General features: G+C 33.7%; 1 protein-coding gene across 1 annotated transcript in view; it reads left to right on the forward strand.

Annotated features, from left to right (window-relative positions):
• LOC109843363 overlaps positions 2,262–19,780 on the forward strand; it is a 20,769-nt gene continuing 3,250 nt past the window's right edge. Inside the window, exons 1-4 of the mRNA XM_020412295.1 lie at positions 2,262–2,488; positions 7,600–7,722; positions 7,805–7,969; positions 8,292–8,414. Of these exons, the coding sequence (XP_020267884.1) occupies positions 7,600–7,722; positions 7,805–7,969; positions 8,292–8,414 (411 nt within the window). The 5' untranslated portion in view covers positions 2,262–2,488. The remainder of the gene's footprint in view (positions 2,489–7,599; positions 7,723–7,804; positions 7,970–8,291; positions 8,415–19,780) is intronic.

The raw sequence follows: 19,780 nt of genomic DNA on the forward strand, positions 1-19,780 counted from the left end.
GAGGAAGGCGATACGTAAGGACCAATACTTAAGGTTGTAGTTTGTGTATGTACATTGTGAGTGACTTGTATAGTTTTCGGTGAACTAGAAAACTGAGTGTGTAGAGAAGTTCCGGCTTCCAAACTGGGTGTGTCATATAGTGGAGATCTCCTTGAGGTGAGGAGCGGAGACATAGGTCAAGGGTTGACCGAATTCCGTGATCATATCTTATGTTTGAGTTTGCTTTGTGTATATTTATTTTGTGCTTGTATTTTACATTCTTGCTCATAACTCATTCATATATCTTTTGCAAGAATCAATTAATAAAGAAAGTTTTTAATTAGCATAAAATCGTAATTAGATTAGCATTGACCCTATTCAACCCCTCATCTCCTATTGCCTTAGTGTATGGTTGGACTGTCGACGTGGGGGAGCGAAGCGAGCCTGTTGACGGAAGGAGAAGTGTGCTCCGCATAGTCCTCATGCGGTCGCTGTTCGGCCAGACCCATAGGAGGGGGAAGAGGAGCAACGACCGATGAAGAGGGGTGCTGAGAAGGAATCCGACTGAGAAGTTCGTTCATGAAGGAAGCGAACTGCTGGTGGAGAGATTGAGAAATTCTTTGAGCTGACTCCTCTAGTTGGGCTTGAGTGACATAGCCCAAGTGTTGGCATTCAACAAAAGGAATAGAGGATCGGCCTGGGTGATCAGAACCAGTCATCTTGTGTGAAGAAGGATGATGTGCTCTACAGTGGGCGCCAAACTATTGATGTCAGTTATCAAATAAGGGGTTATTTTGTGGATTATGAGAGGTGTTAGGGTCATCAAGCTTCCTCAGATGGTTAGTTCCTTAGCTAGAAAACCTATCCTGCACATGAAGAGTTCGTGAGAGGTCGGAGTTGGGATTTTCGGTGGTTCCTCCGACGATCAAGTTAGTTCAAAACTTGAGTGGGAAAGTAAGAGTTATGTAGCAAATAAAATTGCTAAAAGTTGCTTAAAATAGATTACCTTAAGCAGCAGACCTCCATTCATTTTTTATAATAGATCAGAAGGGTAGATAGGTAACTTTGGCCGAGTCCAACTGGTGGCTTGGTCGTTATCTACTTTACAGGTGTCGGCCGCTGAAGGGGGTGCGTCATCTAGGTGTTTAATATGAGGATGATAGGGTGCACGTAGTGCTGATGAGGTCTGATGAGTCATAAAGACTTTTGGGACTGGAGTAATGATGATTCTGATAATACGTCTAGGACAGTAGCGATTGACTGTCGGCGGGGGGCTGAAGGTGCACCACCTTACGATCCGCTCATTTGAGGCAGACAAACACTGTCTTTTTAATCGGCCTCGCGAGTTATCGGCCTGGAAGGGTCGAATGCTAATAGGGAGCGGAGTCAAGTAGAGTGGTATGGGTAGGTCGACAAGTACCGCCTTTTTAGTTAGCTTCGCAAGTTGCCGACCTATTGGGTCGATCGCTGGAGTCGCTCGAGTCGTCCTTCCTTAAGTATGACTGTTTCGGCATAGGGTGAGACACGTGTTGCCCTCCTGATGAGATGAACACTTAAACTATTTTACATGTTATAATAGTTATATAGGTAGTTGATATGGTCTTATGCACCATAAATGCTTTGACTATATAAATAAGCCTAAAAGTTCATGAGGATAACTTAAATGTTGTTTATGGACATCCATTAATAGGTTGATGATATTTATTAATTAATGGCTAAATAGAACTTAAAATGCCTTATAGTTTCACTCATTTAGCATTTATACACCTTTAGTTGGTCAAAATAGGCACTTTAATACCTTGTATTTTGCAAACATGAAAATTTTTATTCGAAAGTTCTTATATAACATTCATATGTTAATTTTGGAGCTTTCTAACCATCAATATTTCTTAAATTACTATTAAACCAACCTAATTCTAATTTTAAATGCATCAAAATTCTATTTCAAAAATAGAATTTTAAAATATTTAACAATGAATTCAACAAAATTAATAGAGAGATAATTATAAGAATAACATATAAACATTATATGGGAACTTTTGAATAAAAATTATCACGTTTGCAAAACATAGGGCATCAATATGCCAATTTTGACCAACTCAGGGTATATAAATGCTACGAAATATAACTGAGGGTATATGAGTGCTAATAGTGTGAAACTATAAGGTATTTAAGTGTCATTTGGCCTTAATTAATCGTAAAGATATCAGATAATACATGCCTTCTTATTACCGGCGCGGACAACCACAGAAGTTATTAATGGGCCGTACATAATGTGGGTCGGATCTGACCTCGACCTCCTAGGATCCATTCACATTGCGCGATGTCGTCGTCTATCTAAATGGTCCTCGATCACCTAACAATCACAAAGTCTCTCTTCTTCAATTAACAGGAAGCAATTGTCACTTTTAGATTTTTGTTTATTTGTTAGATGTAGAAGATACTAAGATCCCCATCGCTGTTCGAATTTGATAAACTCGCTGGATTCGAAGTGAATCTTCTTGCTCTGGTAAGTTGCTGTGAAGTTTATTGTTCTTTAATTATTGATTTTTGCTTATCTCGTAGCCGATTCAGCCCTATTTATTTATTTTCTCTCTCTAATCCCCCCCCTCCGGAATCAAAATTCGACTTGCATTTTCTGAGCCTTTTAGAATTCGGGGTTAAATTGGGTAGACATTTTTTTACAGGGTTATTTTCCTAATGAAATTTCCTGTACCTTTTATCTTAGACTAAATTCGGGTGTATCTTCATGGACTAATTTGTTTGTGAAAGAGTAGGTTGTTTTGATTAATCTTGTTTATTCTGTTTCTTATGGAGTTATGTTGGTAGGGGTTTTAATTTAATGGTTAATAAGATAGTAGGTTACTTGTAAAAACAAGGCTTTTCTTATTTAATAGACTAAAATTATAGGTCTGTGGTGGGTCTCGTTTATATTGTTGGAGCAGCAGAAAGTGGTAGCTAAATTTGATATTATTTATATGAAGTGTGGAAATTATAATGTGGAAGATATTTGTTAATCGTCGTGGTGGTCCATATGTAACAAAATTAGAATCATTTCCAACCAAATATCCCAAAATGAAAGGAACTGGTTGTGACAAGATAAAACTGGTTACAACAATTATTTGAATTCTGCAACACTTCTCAAGCTGAGAGTGGAAAAGACAGACAATCTTGCAGATGGCTACATGCAAAAAGGTTGCCAAGATTGCACGTGAGGAGGGATCGACAGGATTACGTGTGAGAAGATGAGGCTGATGAACTTTGGAAGCTAGTGTTTTAAAAGAAAAAGGCAAGGTCAAGGTGATGAGGTCCTATGTTGCCTGAGGCGAGGGGCGCCAAAAAGGCGATCGTCTAAGTGAACCAAGACGATACACATTCAAAAAATTCATAAACATTATAAATAATATGCAAATATCAATAAATAGCAGCAAGACAAATTAATCGGTGCCAACTTTTCAAAGTCACAAATATTAAGGTAATAAAATATTGAATATTAACATTAACTAGTACCGCTAACACAGATTATCAAACAACAAACTTTGAAGTTTAAGGATCAGATTATGGCATGTCCTCAAAATGGTATAGGTAATAAAATACATTACAACAAAAAAGTAAAAGATTGACCAAGGAAAAAAAACACAAAAATTTCAATAACAAAAGCAATCTTTACATTATCGGATACCTTTCACACCCTTAAAGTTTTGAACCAGAGATAGACACCATGCGTCTTGCATCATATGCCTTAGGCAAGTACCATGCCTAAGACGCCAATGCAAGGTCATGAGGCGTAAAGGTGAGTTTTTGAGGCGCCAAAAGGCGCTTTCCTTAGTAACCTTCATTGCTTGGCAATGCGCAAGGCAGTTAGATCGCTCGCTTGAGACGCTAAGGCCCATCGCCTTTAAAATACAGATGGGCGCAAAGATGAAGTTGGCGAGACTACATGCGAGAAGAGGCCAATAAGCAGCGTGTGCCATGAAGAGTCTGATGAGATTGCATGCAAGAAGAGGACATCAACAATACTGCTAGCAAGAAAAAGATGTTGAAGTTTGAATGAGAGAAGCGGGTCGTTGCAATAAAGATGACGCATGTAAACTGGTAGAAAGAACCTGATTTATTTAAGTGCCAGGCCCTCATTTGCAATGACCTCAATATGATCAACAAGATTTATATGCAATTAAGTAAAAAAGAACATATATAAGCAATTTCTAGGAATACCAAACAAGTGCGCTTGATATTTGATGTTTGATTGATAGTAAGTAACTTACAAATTCTCTCACATTTAAAACCCTAGGCACGTATCTCTATAGTAGAGAAATTTCAATTGGAGCCGTTGTCTCATTTATTATTCATCTTCTAGTAATCCCCCAATAACTAAGTAATGTAATCCGACTCCCAAGGAGGAGGATCAATCTGTTCCACAATGCTCAGATATCGATTATTCCATCTATATATCTATTGATGATGCGTATTTGCATAGTTTATTTGATGCCCTCCTTTCTTGGGCTTTCTCTATTCTTTCAACTTCTTCTGGATCATTTTGTGCCCGACCAAACCGTCTAAGCAGCCATTCGACACATGTATCTCCATAATCTCAAAGCATATGAGTGAAATTCTGGCTCTCCATATAACTTGGCCCTCCATGGTGGTACATGATCAACTTATCATCGTATGGCTCCATGAAAACTGGAAAATATTACACATATTATTATCTCGCTAAAAAAGGTATAATGTAAAGATTGAATTTTTAAAGTACAATTTGATACTAGAAAAATCTTTATGTGACCAAGCTCGTTTCCTTAAAACTCTAGTTCAAAAGTTATTGAACATAACACTTGACATCCCAACAAGGGAAGACCTGTTTAAATGTTGTAGTTAATCATGACACTTCACTTGAGTCATTTTCTAAGTCCATGTCCATGGTACATGGAGGTGATATAAATTCACTCAGGTAATTTTTTAAGACAAGCATGTGGGAGAACTCTTCCTGAGGTTTTGAAACTTAGGCAACACCAGAATTGGAGATTTTTCAATGAGCAACTCTATTGAGAATTGTTTTTCAGAGAGTTATTTTGTGCCCAATCATTTTCTAACCATTGGTGATTTCTATAGCAATTGTTCTACTCTCGTTTATCAGATAGTTGCAGAACAACTTAGTTGCATGTTCTCCTCGATTAATTTAAGTAACTCTATGTATTTCCTTCATCAGTCCATCAAAATTGAATGATATGGATAACATGAACATTTTTCAAGAACCTCCCTCGTATATGGGTGTACTATTTATTCCAACACTTAGTCTTCAATTGAAAAAGTAAAAATGAGTATTCCGTTCGCCATCAAAACTAAAAGATTAACATTCCATCATATTTCGAGACTTCAAAAATCTATATCAAATTTCCTATATTAACTTTCTAGTTAACCTGTAACTGAAAACCCCTATATTAAATTTCATATATCAAATTTCTTGTAAAACCGTAATTGACAAACCCTATATCAAATTTCTAGTTAAACTCTACTTAAAATTTTACAATTTATAATATTCAAATAATTTGTAAAAATTCATATTATGCAACTCTAAAATCCTAAGTGCTCTTTTTTGGTTAACTCCTAATTGTAACCAAGCCACATCATTGATCAAAATTAAAGTAATATTATTCAAAATTCATCATAATTTTCATATTTCAATTGAAACTAAAAAGTTCTACACAAAGAGAAAATTTTCACCTTGCGGAGGAGGCTAGTCGTTGGATCAAAGTTGGTGGAGCTGTGGTAGAGGAGGAGACGGAGATGAACCTGGATCTGGACTAAAGGCAGATGATCAGAGTTCATGAGCGTCGGGGTTTGTCGATGTTGGACGTTGTTAGACTGCGTCGGCATCCGCTTTGGAGTTGGTGGGAGAGAGAGAGAGAGAGAGAGAGAGAGAGAGAGAGAGAGAGAGAGAGAGAGAGAGAGAGAGAGAGAGAGAGAGAGAGAGAGAGAGAGAGAGCAGCGACGGTTGTGAGAAAAATTACGGTACATTTCAGTTTTATATGCCCGAAAAATATACAGGACTAGTAATTCCATGTATTTTGTTGGGAAAAAGTGCATTTTCTCTCTGTTTTAAAAAACTAGACTGATAGTCCTATGTATTTCATCGGCCAAGGTTAATCTCTTTGTTATATACACGAGACAAGTCCCATGTATTTTTTTTGGTCAATGATTATGTTTTCATTCACCAAGTAAGCATTGTATGTACATCAATTCCTTAGCATCCCCAAGTGATTACACTCTCAATCTACGTTGTAAATCTTTATCTTTCAGTTAGAACATCTCTATCTTAAAGAATCTATCCACTCCTTATATTTGAGAGGAATAGTACTATAGTAGACTTATACAAAGATGATAACCCTGAGGCTTTAATCCTCTTTGTCACAATATCTGGAACTGTAGCAGCATTAGAATGCAATATGATATTTCTCTCAAACCACACCCCATAAATTGCAGCCACAATCATTCTTCTCACATTTGCTATATAATTTTTCCCTTGTTGGTTAACATATTGAAAGACTGAATTCCATTTACAACTCATCTTAGAACCAGGCCAAAGCATAATTTGGTTCCACACTTCAGCTAAGAAGACACGCTCAAAAAATGAGTGCCTCTGAGTTTCAACTGTGTTTTGGCATAAACAAGTATTATAATCTATAATCCCCATTTTGCATAATCTTTCCTTTGTTAGCAGTCTGTTATGAGCAATTAACCAAATAGTGAAAGAGGTTGTAGTGATGTTCCATTTTTATGAAATTGGATATTCCATTTTTACAACATTGGATATCATCTATCTTCATCAAAAGGTTCCACTTTCCATGCTTACTTTGGTGAATCTAAACATTTGGACCAAAGAAATGGCACCAAATATATTGCGTTTCCATTTATTTTGAGGTGGAGGGAATTCATCTGTTCATCATTAGTTCCTAGATCACCCCCCTCATCTTATGTGTGTGTGTGTATATATATATAATATATATATATATATATATATATATATATATATATATATATATTATATATATATATATATATATATATATATATAGAAATAATAGGATAGGAAAACCTTGTACCAAGTTTCTCCATTGAACTTGAAGTGAGTGGCCAAAATCAAGACCCTACATCAATCCTCGGAGGAGAAAAGCCTTAATACTATTCAACACTACTTTAAAAAAAAGATGCTACCATCTCCAAAGCCATGGATCTAGGGCTAGATTTGGCCAACACTCACTACCAAGTTCAATGAAAAAACTTTGGTACGCAAGTTTCTCCATAATTTCTCATATATATATATATATATATATATATATATATATATATATATATATATATATATATATATATATAATATAATAAATAGACACACTCCCTTTTGTTCTCGAACAGAAAAGTTGTTTATGACTGGCCTTTCAATCTTATCTTCTTCATGATAGCGGTAGTGATATTTGCTGGGCACAAGCGAACTATGTTCTCAAAATTTTGTTGAAATTTCTAAATCTATAAGAAAATATCTCTCATTAGATTATGTTTTTCTTTAATACCTACACACACTCTTTTACTGACTTCTTCCATTTTGGGCTTCATATCTTATAGATGGATGGCAAGAAAGGGAAGTTTGATAACCATGTCAGGCAAGGAGAACGATGTCCAGCAAATCTTCTTCCAGCATTGGAATTTGTTAAGCAGATACCTGATAGACTTCAAAACAGTTTGAAAGTCTGTCTTCTAAGCTTTTTCCTACCTAAAGAATCCTTGATATTTCATGCTGCTAAAATAGATTGTTCTTTTGCTTTTCTAGTCACATTTCAAGCATTTTGCAAAGAATGAAGTGAAGATTGGTGCTGCAAATCCTCTAACAATGATGGGGAGACAATCATTTAACGCTTTTGAGGTTAACTTAGATAAGCAATTGCAAGCTTGGAAAGAAAATCCTAATTGGGTTGGTCAGTCTCCAGAAATAACGGTATTACTTTAACTATAAAAGAAGAACCAGTTATTCAATGGCTCTCTATGAATGTCTTGTCCATTGCCATTTATTTTGTTTCCTTACCGTTGATCAGGCATGTTTTCATTAGGACTTCATTGATTTTTTTTCTTTTATTGATAAAGAACTTTGTCCAAGAGAAAAAGGCATTTCTTTGAGAAAACTATGTTTCATATGGATTAATTTGTTAACAAGTATAATTCCATCAACTTCTGTGTTGGTACAACTTTATAGCATTTAGCTTAAAATTTTAGCTGCATTGTATACACACAAATTTTCAAGAACTTTATTTGATTTGCAGGTTAGTGTACCAAAAGGTTCCCTTTGCAATTTGAAAGTAAAATTTAATGTTGGATTGCCCCCAGATGCAATATATAATATTGTCATTGATCCTGACAACAAAAGGGTCTTCAAAAACATCCAGGTATGAATATGTTTATGTTCTGGCTGACCCATTATTTCTTCGATTTACTAATTCGTTGTTACTTTTCTTATGACTATGCTTATTTAATTCAATATACAATTGCTAGTTCTGTAGCTAAACCTCAGCACACAGTGGACTGGAATAGGAATATTCTTTTATGAACATGTAAAGTATCATGGTTTGCAATATTAACTATCTGTTTATGAATTTTCTTTAATAGCCGTGATTGGTATGTCAAAGAAAATGGTGTCTACAGTAAAAAATTTGCCATCCCAAGCCTGTCTTCAGATATATAATGTGCTCTTAGATTTTCCCCCCGTGCTGGGCATGGGAGATTTCCAGAGCTGCAATGCTACCCTTTAAAAATTGAGGTGTGTTAATGTGTACATTGCATTTGTTTGCCATAAAGTATAGCCCTTTTGGTTCTTTCTGTTTAAAGGAATTCATTCTGTGATGACTAACAGTAAAGGGTGACTGATACTTGGGATGAGCTATGGTTTAACTGTGGTATGATGTCTTAGTACTGAAATGTTACAGTGACGGACTTCATGTAGAAGAAACATAAAGGGCATGCATGAGCTAGATTCTCAGTCTGGTGTTTCACCGTAGACATGTCCAGGGCTATCATGGTGGCTCATTGTAGGCATTTGGAAAGTTTGCATCTGTAAGACAAATGGTTCTTTGTAAGCACAAGCAGGTGGTTGTGATGAGACATGACATGAATGTTGTGAATTAGTAGGCGTTCCATGAGATGCTTAATGTAAGTTATTAATGTTTTGTGCAGTAAAGGAACTGAGCTTGATAAGTGCTGTTGACTTCAAATGAAATTCTTCTCCAATACTCTTCTCTCTTTATTTTTTTATTTTTTATTTTTTGTTTTCTTGATGTCTTTAGATATGCAGTATCATTCACTTTCAGGATAGGAAGGCTTGTGGGGATTGAGAAATTCATAATTAACAGAAAGAGGGGAAACACCACACACAGCATAGGACAAATTAGTTCACCACTAGAAACTGATAGAAGAGTTTGAAGGCACAGTACGCAGCAGAAGCACACATGAAGATGGCTCAAAACTAGTAAGATTGTTTCCACTTTGTATTGGGGTTCACATGCATTTATGGTTCTATATGGTTCAGTCTCTAAAAAAAATTTATTGGAGACCCAAAAAGAAAAATCAATAATATTCTAGAAAACTTGCTCAGATTTAGATTAGAATCCTTTGATATTCATTTGTCGTTTGTGTTTTTTTACTTAACTAATAAATACAGTTCTTCGTAGTTATATACTTATATAGGTACACATGTTTTAAGAAACAGTTCCTTTTTGTAGTATATAAATCTAGTTTCGTAAATACAAATCCTTTATGTAGTATCTAATTCTAGTTTTTTAGGCATTAAAGAAGTAGAATTGCCATCTCGAAAAAGTAATTTTCTTTTAAGGAACCCAATATGAGGTTATAAACCCTTCAATTTTTTCTTCTCCTTCTCTTGGTAAATCATAACAAAACCCTAACATCCTAATTCCGTCTCTGCCACTCAAATATTAATTCCAACTGAATTTGCATATGACACATAATTAAGTAACAATATGGGAATAGGCATGAATGCTGATATGGATTTGGTCCTGCTTCTCGTGCTTTGGTTTTTCCCCCTTTGTGTGCTAACATTTTCATAATAAAAATCACAATTTTCTTTAAGAAGTAGAATTGCCATCTCACATAAGTTGTAGAAAAGGAAAGGAAGCAAAGTTATTATTCCATTCAACTCCAACCTCACATAAGTTGAGATTAGGAGGATATTACAAAATAGTTATAGGATATAGACATATCTAATAATATCTTATAATCTCTAATAATATCTACTAATACCTAGTGATATCTACTAATTACTACCAATTCCCCTCCAGCTAGAGTGTATATAATATATATGCCCAGCTTGTTACACATGGGAACAAAACTAGTTGCAATAGTTTTTGTGACGTTATTTTTGCCTAGAGTACTTGAAGACATCAGCACTCAAAAAACTGTGGTCATAGTCGTATATCACCGACGTACAAACAAGCCAAGAGTCCAGAATAAAGTTAGATAGAAATCACAAGAAATGCTCGTTTCTATAATAAATAGATGGCCAAATGGTCAGAAATAAGACACTCTCAACATTCGAATCAAGTCTTGTAAAACCATATAGGCCAGAAGAAACCCTAGGCGGGTCAGTCAGAATAAATAATGCCAAAATCTACTGCTAAATGGCTGCAAAAAATCATGGGAAGATGCCCTAGAGAGCACCTGTTCATGAATTACTATTCACATGGTGAACAACAGATCCGACATTCTTTTTTGAAGCTAGGGGTATTTTATAAATGTTTAGGAATTGCCAAGGGGAAACATAGAGTCAGTGCCTGTGTTGGTGTCCTCGAGGTTGAGAAAAGACGAGAAGTTATCTAGGATCAAGAAGTAGGTTTTGAGATCATATAAAGAAAGAGAGCAAAAATTTTATTTCATCTAACACTAATGTCTTTTAAATAGAGATTAGGAAATATGACAGTCAGTATGGGATATAGTCATATCCAATAAAATCTGATAGTACCTAATGATATCTAACAAGATCCAATGTGAAGGTGTGAAGGTATGAGTAACCAGCTTGAAGAACATATTAGATGGGGGCTGGTTTTGTTGACATGTATTTTCATTCTCTGGGGATCTCAGAAATTTTGGACATGTTGTATGTTTCTTGTTACATGCTAGTGTTATAATATCCTGTTTTTTCACATGTTGAAAAGTTTTCAAAACCCTGTCCTTTTGTAAGCTTTTAGTGGTTATTCCTTCCATCAATAAATAAAATTGATAGCTTCAATCGGGGCGAATTTCTAGCTAAAAAAGGTACGAAGCCTCCAATCTTTTTATCTCCTTCTCTTTGTAAATCTTAGCAAAACTCTAATTGTCATCCTTCGAATTAAAATACTAATTCAGTTGAATTTTATTGCAGTATGTAGATTAACGATATATACTAACAATATTGGAATAGAAGAACATGAATATGGGCGATAACATGGATAAGAACTGTAGTGTTGAACATCGTAGAAGGATTTGCTCATCATATCAGTGTATATTACTCCATACTGGACTTTTGAGGGTTTGAAAACATCAAGAATCACGTGTCAAATAACTGGATTTCGAAAACACATCACTTGTCAAATCACTTGATACAAAACACATCACTTATCAAATTGCTTGTTTTTATCAATTGTACCAAAGTAATATTGATATGTTCACTTGTCAAAATTAGAAACCCTTTAAATCAAGTGAATGAGCGTAAATCTCATTTTCTCAATCAAAAACAGTTCACAAAATTATTTTTATTATTATTTTGTTTCATATACCAAATCACAGAAAATCTCTTGAATCTGTCAGACTTTGAAACACATTTAAATCACTTCCTTTTTCAATAGCTTTTAAATAAGGCAATATTCATAAGTATTTGACATCGCATGAGAACAAAAATCAATTATCACATTTTATATAATTTATTTTCATATTTTATATGGAATAAAAAATTACTTTTCATATCTCATACGAAATCAAATTTTATTATTGTGATAGGCTATCAGAGCATAAGTCAAATCACATTTTAATATATCATATTTAATATAATACGATACTCATGTGATTTGTATAATAAAAATACTAGTGAGAAATAAACTCACCTCAATTTGATTCTCCCAACTTGGCCCCTTCAATATTATCAAGCTCCTATAGAATAAAATTAGAAGGTTAATGTCAATTCAATTTAGACTTATACTATAGTTTAGTCATTTCATAATTCTAGGTCCAAATAGGGTCAAAATCAAAATATCCAATCTTTATAACAAAGTTCCATTATTTTTGGACCTCTTAGAATCCTGTCCTAAATGACACTTGCTCAATTTTTTAAACTCTTTTTCAATCATTTAGGACCTTTGAGCAAAGAAAAGAGTTTAGAGGATCTATACATAATTATTTTAGCCCATTTATAATCCTACTTTACTATCAGGACTTGTCCACAAGTTTTGCAAACTTTGACGGAGTCATATAAAATTATTCATTCAAATAACATTTGGTTTGGAGCGTTCTACAATCAATCTGGACATATTTACAAATTTTAGAAGTTCAGGGGATTATATTAAAATTTGCCTTTCTCGTCTTCTTCCTCTTGTTTCTACCTATTTCCTTATTGAAACCAAAGTTCCATGGGTTTGAGCCATAGGACCACCACTCATGACTTTTCCTTAGGTCCTACCGGTGGTCAAGTGACGGAGAGGTTCTTAGAGGTTCTTCGGTGGTTGAAGGTGATTAGCATCTAGGTCCTCGCTGAATCTAGGGCTTCTTTTTTTTATAATACAACCTATCAAATAATTTCCAAGATCCAACACTCATTTTACGACACCATTTGCTTCATCTTTCATAGTTGTTTTGATTAAGTCAATAAAATGCTAACTAGAGATTGAGTAGTATACGTTCTCTTTAGCTAGGAGTGCCTCTTTATTTCCTCTTCATGTCTCCTAGCTCTCTACAGCCTTACCTTCTTTCTCACCTTCTTTCTTTTCCCCCCTCTATTCTTCAAACTTAACTGAGAAGAAGAACGAATGACGTGAGTGTTTCTCTAAATCTTCCTTCTTTCTTTTTTTTTAATACATATTGAAGAGGAAAGAGATGTGTCCCTTTTCCCTCATTTGCAACCTTCTACAACTGAGAATTTAGCACTTACCCACTCAATTCTTTAAGCGATGCAGCTCATGCAAGCTGGTGGGCAAAATTTGTAAGAGACACCCGAGATCATAAGAATTTGCATACTAGTTAACTCATGATAATTTAACTTAATTTGTTAAGAAAATAGGGTTACTACATTCTACACTCCTAATAAAATGTTTCGTCCTCGAAACTTGGCATACTTAAATTAAAAAAAAATCAAATATTTGTTTCATATAGAATCTTCGATTTCCCAAATTGTTTCCTTCTCGGAGTGATGTTCCATTGAACTTTTACATATCTGATGGTTGGTGCCTAAGTATTTGTTCTTTGTAATCTGCAATACTCTCTAGTTTCTCTCCATAAATAAAGTCTATTTTGAATTCCATTAGGAACAATATGATGATCTTGTTTGGATCTCATATGAATTTCCTTAGTACTTACACATGAAGTTGATATACTTTAGATAAAGATTGCAGTAACACTAACTTGTATGACATAATCGGCTCCAATAGTTGAAGAGGAGCAACAAATTCTTTGAATGATCCCCCTCTGCTTTTTTTCTTATTTTTATTGAAACATCAGATGCATTAACTCTCACTCCGAATTTCAAGTATTCGATATTTTAAATCCTTGCCCCCGAATTTCAAGTATTCGATATTTTAAATCCTTGCCCTCATCTATTCTTCTTGATGTTCCTCAACTGAAAACAATTTTGCTGAATTACTTTTATCTTATCAAATAACAAAGGTTGTATAATATTCACTAATTTAATCTTGATTTGGTGGAATGCAATTTCAATTCTCATATAACTCAAATCCTCCAATATCACATTTTGAGATGACATCAGATAAGTCAAGGTATGAGCAATGGTAGTTACCTTGTCGGGATAATAGCTGATGGTCACATTAAAATCTTTTAAAAGTTCTAATTGTACTTTCTTCCTCAAATTTAATTCTCTGTGTAAATGTACACTTTAAATCTTGTGGACAATATACATGTCACGCTGTCCTCTATAACATCATTATAAAAAATATTTAGGAGCAAATATTATTATTGTCAACTCTAAATCATGACTATATTTCATAATTAATTTTTAAAAGAATTATTATAAATGTTAAAAACATGCATCTCTAGAAGGTAAAATAAGAGGTTATATTTTTTTTAAAGTTTCTCATGTTCACTTAAGTAAACAAGTTGCCTTTTGGGAGGGATGGGTCAAAGTGAGGCAATGCAAAGGAAACTAGAAAACTACAAAATTCTCACACATTTGTTTATCCCTTCCAATTAACCTCAACATTTATCTTACACAGGTCTACAAGTATCCGGATTTAGATATTATATATTCAATGAAATATATTCCTTCAATCAAAATTCACACTCATTGAGTTTTGCATACACTTCTTTTTTTTCCCCTAAAATTTCCAGTACACATCATTTTTGCTCCTCATGCTTTTTCTAACTCTTTCAATGCACTAAGAGATTGTTAATAAACACCGTAATAAACATATGGTTTTGAACACCTTATTCATGAAACTTGTAACGTCAAATGTACATTTAAGAACCCAAATAATAACATTGGAATTCATAATAGTAATAACAGGTACAAAATGCAGTTTTATTATGTCCTCTACATTGGTGTCAAATAATAGTAGTCAGAATAAAAATCTATCTTTAAAATACTTGAGCTCCCCTTTTTTCGATCGAGTAAGTCATCAACTAATACTGAACACATATTACAAATCATTATTCAATTTGATCTGCAAAAGTCAATACATAGTCACATGCTATTATTCTTTTTTTCACACACAATAGTGGTAGTCTCCATGGTGACACATTAGTACTAATAAAATCTTCAACTAGAAGTTCTAGGGACTAAACCCCAAGCTCTTGCAACTCATTTAATACTATGTGATAAGGCTTTAAAAATTGGATTTTTATTTAGCACCAAGTCAATTGAAACCAAATCTTCTTATTTGGAGGTATACCTGGTAGTTCATTTCAAACCACTCTTGAAAATTTCTCGAATACTGAAATCCTTTCTAAGAACAGTCAGATAATCTTAAGAATAAATGCAACAATCAACAAACTTTAAGGAATGAGATAACCCTTAAGAATCCTCGAGATTCAAGACTCTAATAGAAAAATTCAGGATGTCTTTGAGTTCTAAGATCACCTTCTCACAACATAGAGTAAAATCATGCTTGAAGTTAATCAATTTCATCTTTAATATAATATCGGAATCATGTATCTCCAATACCAATGTTCTTATCCAAAATTTTAATTCTAACTCTACAACTCTAATAAGCCATTAACACACTACCCCTAATAGATACTTATTAACAAATGGTCTTTGTAATTGTTCTTGCTACTTTTGCTTTAGAAGACCTCTAGTTCCAGAACATCTTGCTCTTTCTCTTGTAGGTGATCGAAGAGAATAAATCTCATAGAAGATATTCATATGGTCATCTTACAATAGCTTATAAGAAGTAGGGCTTAGGGTTCTCTCTCCCATTGTCGTTGATTAAATAAACAATTCTTTAACATATATGACGATAACCAATTTCTCTCTTCCCATGATTAGTGTTCTAAAATTGGATACATAATTCTATCAAAAGTGGCCGATGTCATCTTTTAAACTCCATAATGCTATTCTCAGTCCTGGAGGACTATTATCCTAGACCATTGGTTGAAATCTGGTCTTGTTGCTTACAGTAGATAGTAGTCATATTTGAAATAGTTTGACAAGTATATTCTTGTCCACTTGATTATGTTCAAAACCAAGACCAGGAGTAATAAAATATCTCGTCGTCTGACTATTAATTGAGATTAGCAACTTCATAGTTCAATTGAATCTCATCATTGTATGTAGCCATCAATTGCTATAAACGACTCCAGGTCAAACACAATCCCTACAAATTTTAAGCTGGCACTATGAAGTTCACACGTTAAAGGATCATTGATCATCTAATTCATTGCTCAATTTTTTTTATAAATCATCTGAATTGTGTACCCCAACAAACTCATCAAATTTCTGCCTTCAAATGATTTATCGGAAGGGTGAAATCATGTATCTCTCATGTTTCTGTTTCTGATCCCTTTATATTTTATATCATGTATTTCCTTATACTAATAATGCCTCCAATTACCAAACTCATCTTTATATTAAATCCTTAGTTTAATACCACTATATTATTCTATAAAACACGCTTCTAAGAAAGAAGAAATGCGCACAACACATTGATCTAAATGAAAGAAATACATCTAGTAACCCCAATAGATTTTAACATTTAAACTATAAATCCAATTAATTTGGTGCAAAAACATCTATGTAAGAATAATTGGGTAACCAAGAAAATTTCATATTGATCCATATGCTTCTTGACTCTTTGAGGATCCTATATAACATAAATGACACTACAATAAATTTCTCCTTAACTGAACCTAGATATCCTATTCTTCAGTCCGTGGAGTTAGTGTCGTCATCAATCCAATGACATCACCAAAATAAATAATATTAGCACTATAATTCAACCACATGAATCGTAATCATCAAATTAAATAATAAATTTATAATTATCATAGTACTCCACAAATAAATTCATTCATAAGCACGTATTCTCATCATGCCTCATACTACAGTGCCTATTCTCATCATATATCATACTAGCTATGCTATCCCTTAAATTCCACGATGTCAAAACTAAATAAAAATCATATCGTCTAATGATTTCAAAGATTTATCTCCCATCATAACAGAATTAATGCTTATATGTTTCATAACCACTTGATCAACTAACTTGTCATATCATCCATGATTATACTTTCAACTAGATTGCTAAACATCCTTTATGTAATCCCAATCCAGTAACCTTATTTGTCACTACATCCTCTTCAAAATTCAATTGGATCTATATCTTAAGCTCTAATACCATCTTACTATCACACCCGGAAAATAATAGCGGAAGATAGAGACACGAGTATGCGGCAGTAGCAACCCGTGCACAAGATAGGCCTCATGCGCATATCAACCCTTGCATATCATATCACATAGCTTTTTGCAAAGCATTATACCTATTGATGGTGGAAGCTCAGTGCAAACTATTTATAGCTAGTACTTACAATTTAAAATTTACTAATATATGAGCATTCTACATAACCCAAGACCTATCGCTTGGCTACATATAAGCAAAAAGAGAAATTCTTCTTAGAATGTCTCCTAACAAAACACCTGAATCAAAAGTCCGACATAGATGCAGAGAACAGAAAATATGAAAAATAAAAATAAAAACGACGAGGTGAGCTAAACTCCAGTGAGAATATGTCTTACTAGAGTTCCTAGATATCTAACAAAATAATAATTCTCAGAAATAGTAAATTATAGGTTTGCATCTGAAATACTGAAATGATGAAATATTATGTAAAAGAACACATTATCATTATTTTCAAAAAAATATAATGTAATATTTTTAAAATTCTTTACTAAATCAGATTTTATGTGTAGACTGAATATACTGTCATACTTTACTATATCAGACATTTTGAAATCAAGATAAATGCTAAGAAGGAAAACAACCTATTAAATTTTGTGCAAGGCCAGAAAATTACCGTTTTCTCAAATTCACAATCAAATGTTAGAATCTCAAATCTCATAATTTTTCATATAGTTGCAAGAATTCGAATCTCGTAGGTCACACTAAGGCTACATATTATAGCTTAGTAGCATAAGAATGCCAAAATGCATCACATAATACATAGTTCTCAGGAACAAAAACACTACAATAGACCGTCGGCCACATCACAAATGCCCAAAAGGACCACATAAATATGCATTCAAACTATATGACAGACACAAGCACATCACTCCATAGTGGACTTTTGAGGGTTTTGAAGACATTAAGAATCACTTGTCAAATAGTTTGATTTCGAAAACACATCACTTATCAAATCACTTGATGCAAAAACACATTACTTTTCAAGTTGCTTGTTTTTATCACTTATACCAAAATAATATCGGTATGTTCACTTGTCAAATTTATAAACACTTTAAATCAAGTGGATGATCGTAAATCTCATTATCTCAAAATCAAAACAGTTCACAAAATTTATTTTTATAATTTTTTTTTTCAAATACCAAATCACGGGAAAATCTCTTGAATCTGTCAAACTGTTGAAATACATTTAAATCACTTCTTTGTTCAATAGCTTTCAAAGAAGGCAATATTTATAATTATTTGACATCGCATGAGAACCAAAATCACTTATCATATATTATATGAAATCAAAATTTATTTTCATGTTTTATATTGAAATCAAAAATTAATTTTCATATCTCATACGAAATCAAATTATATTATTGTGATAGGTTATCAGAGCATAACTCTTCACATTTCATTGTGTCATATTCAATCAAATATATAATACTCATGTGATTTGTATTATAAAAATACCAGTGAGAAATGAACTCACTTCTTAATCGATTTGATCCTTCCAGTTTGGTCCAATAAGCTCATATAGAATGAAATTATAAGTTCAAAGTCAATTTAATTTAGACTTATACTATAGTTTAGTCATTTCATAAATCTAGGTTCAAATAGGGTCAAAATCAAAATATCTAATCTTTATAATAAAGTTCCATTATTTTTGGACCTCTTAGAAGCCTCTCTCAAATTGTCCAGGATCCTAAATGACATTCGCTCAATTTTTTAAATTCTCTTTCAATCATTTAGGACCTTTTAGCAAAGAAAAGAAAGTTTAGAGGGTCTATAGATAATTGTCCTATCCCATTTATAGTCCTACTTCACTGTCAGGACCTGTTCACAAGTTCTGCAAACTTTCAGGGGGTCATATAAAATTATTCGTTTAGACATTTGTTTTGGACTGTTCTACAATCAATCTGGACATATTTACAAATTTTAGAATTTCAGGGTGTTATATCAAAATTTCCCTTTCTCGTTGCCTCCCTCTTGTTTTTCACTGATTCCTTATTGAAGCCAAAGTTCCAATGGTTTGAGTCATAGGACCGCCACCCATGACTTCTTTTTGGGTCTTACGGCTGGTTAAGACGCAGAGAGGTTCTCCGGTGATCGGCAGAGAGGTCCTTACCGGATCTATGGCTTCTTTTTATTTCTTTTTTTTATAATACAATCTATCAAATAATTTCCAAGATCCAAGATCCAACACTCATTGTACAACACCATTTGCTTTCATCTTATCATCATTGTTTTGATTAAGTTAATAAAATGCTAACTAGAAAAGTGAGTAATATACCTCATCTTTAGCTAGGATTGCCTTTTTATTTCCTTCTTAATGTCTCCTAGCTCTCTACAGCCTTGCCTCTTTCTTTCTTTTTTTCCTCTCTATTCTTCAAACTTAACTGAGGAGAAGAACGAATGAAATGGATGTTTGTCTAAATCTTCCTTCTTTCTTCTTCTTTTTGTTTTTTTAAATACATATTGAAGAGGCAAGAGACGTGTCCCTTTGCTCTCATTTGCAACTTCTACAACCAATGAGAATTTAGCATTTAACCCTCTCAATTCTTTAAGCAGCGTAGCGCATGCAAGCTGCCGGGCAAAATTTGCAAGACACCCTAGATCATAAAAATTTGCACACTAGTTAACTCATGATAATTTAACTTAATTTC

The sequence above is a fragment of the Asparagus officinalis genome, chromosome 5, assembly GCF_001876935.1.
Source record: "Asparagus officinalis chromosome 5, Aspof.V1, whole genome shotgun sequence".
Classification (NCBI taxonomy): domain Eukaryota; kingdom Viridiplantae; phylum Streptophyta; class Magnoliopsida; order Asparagales; family Asparagaceae; genus Asparagus; species Asparagus officinalis.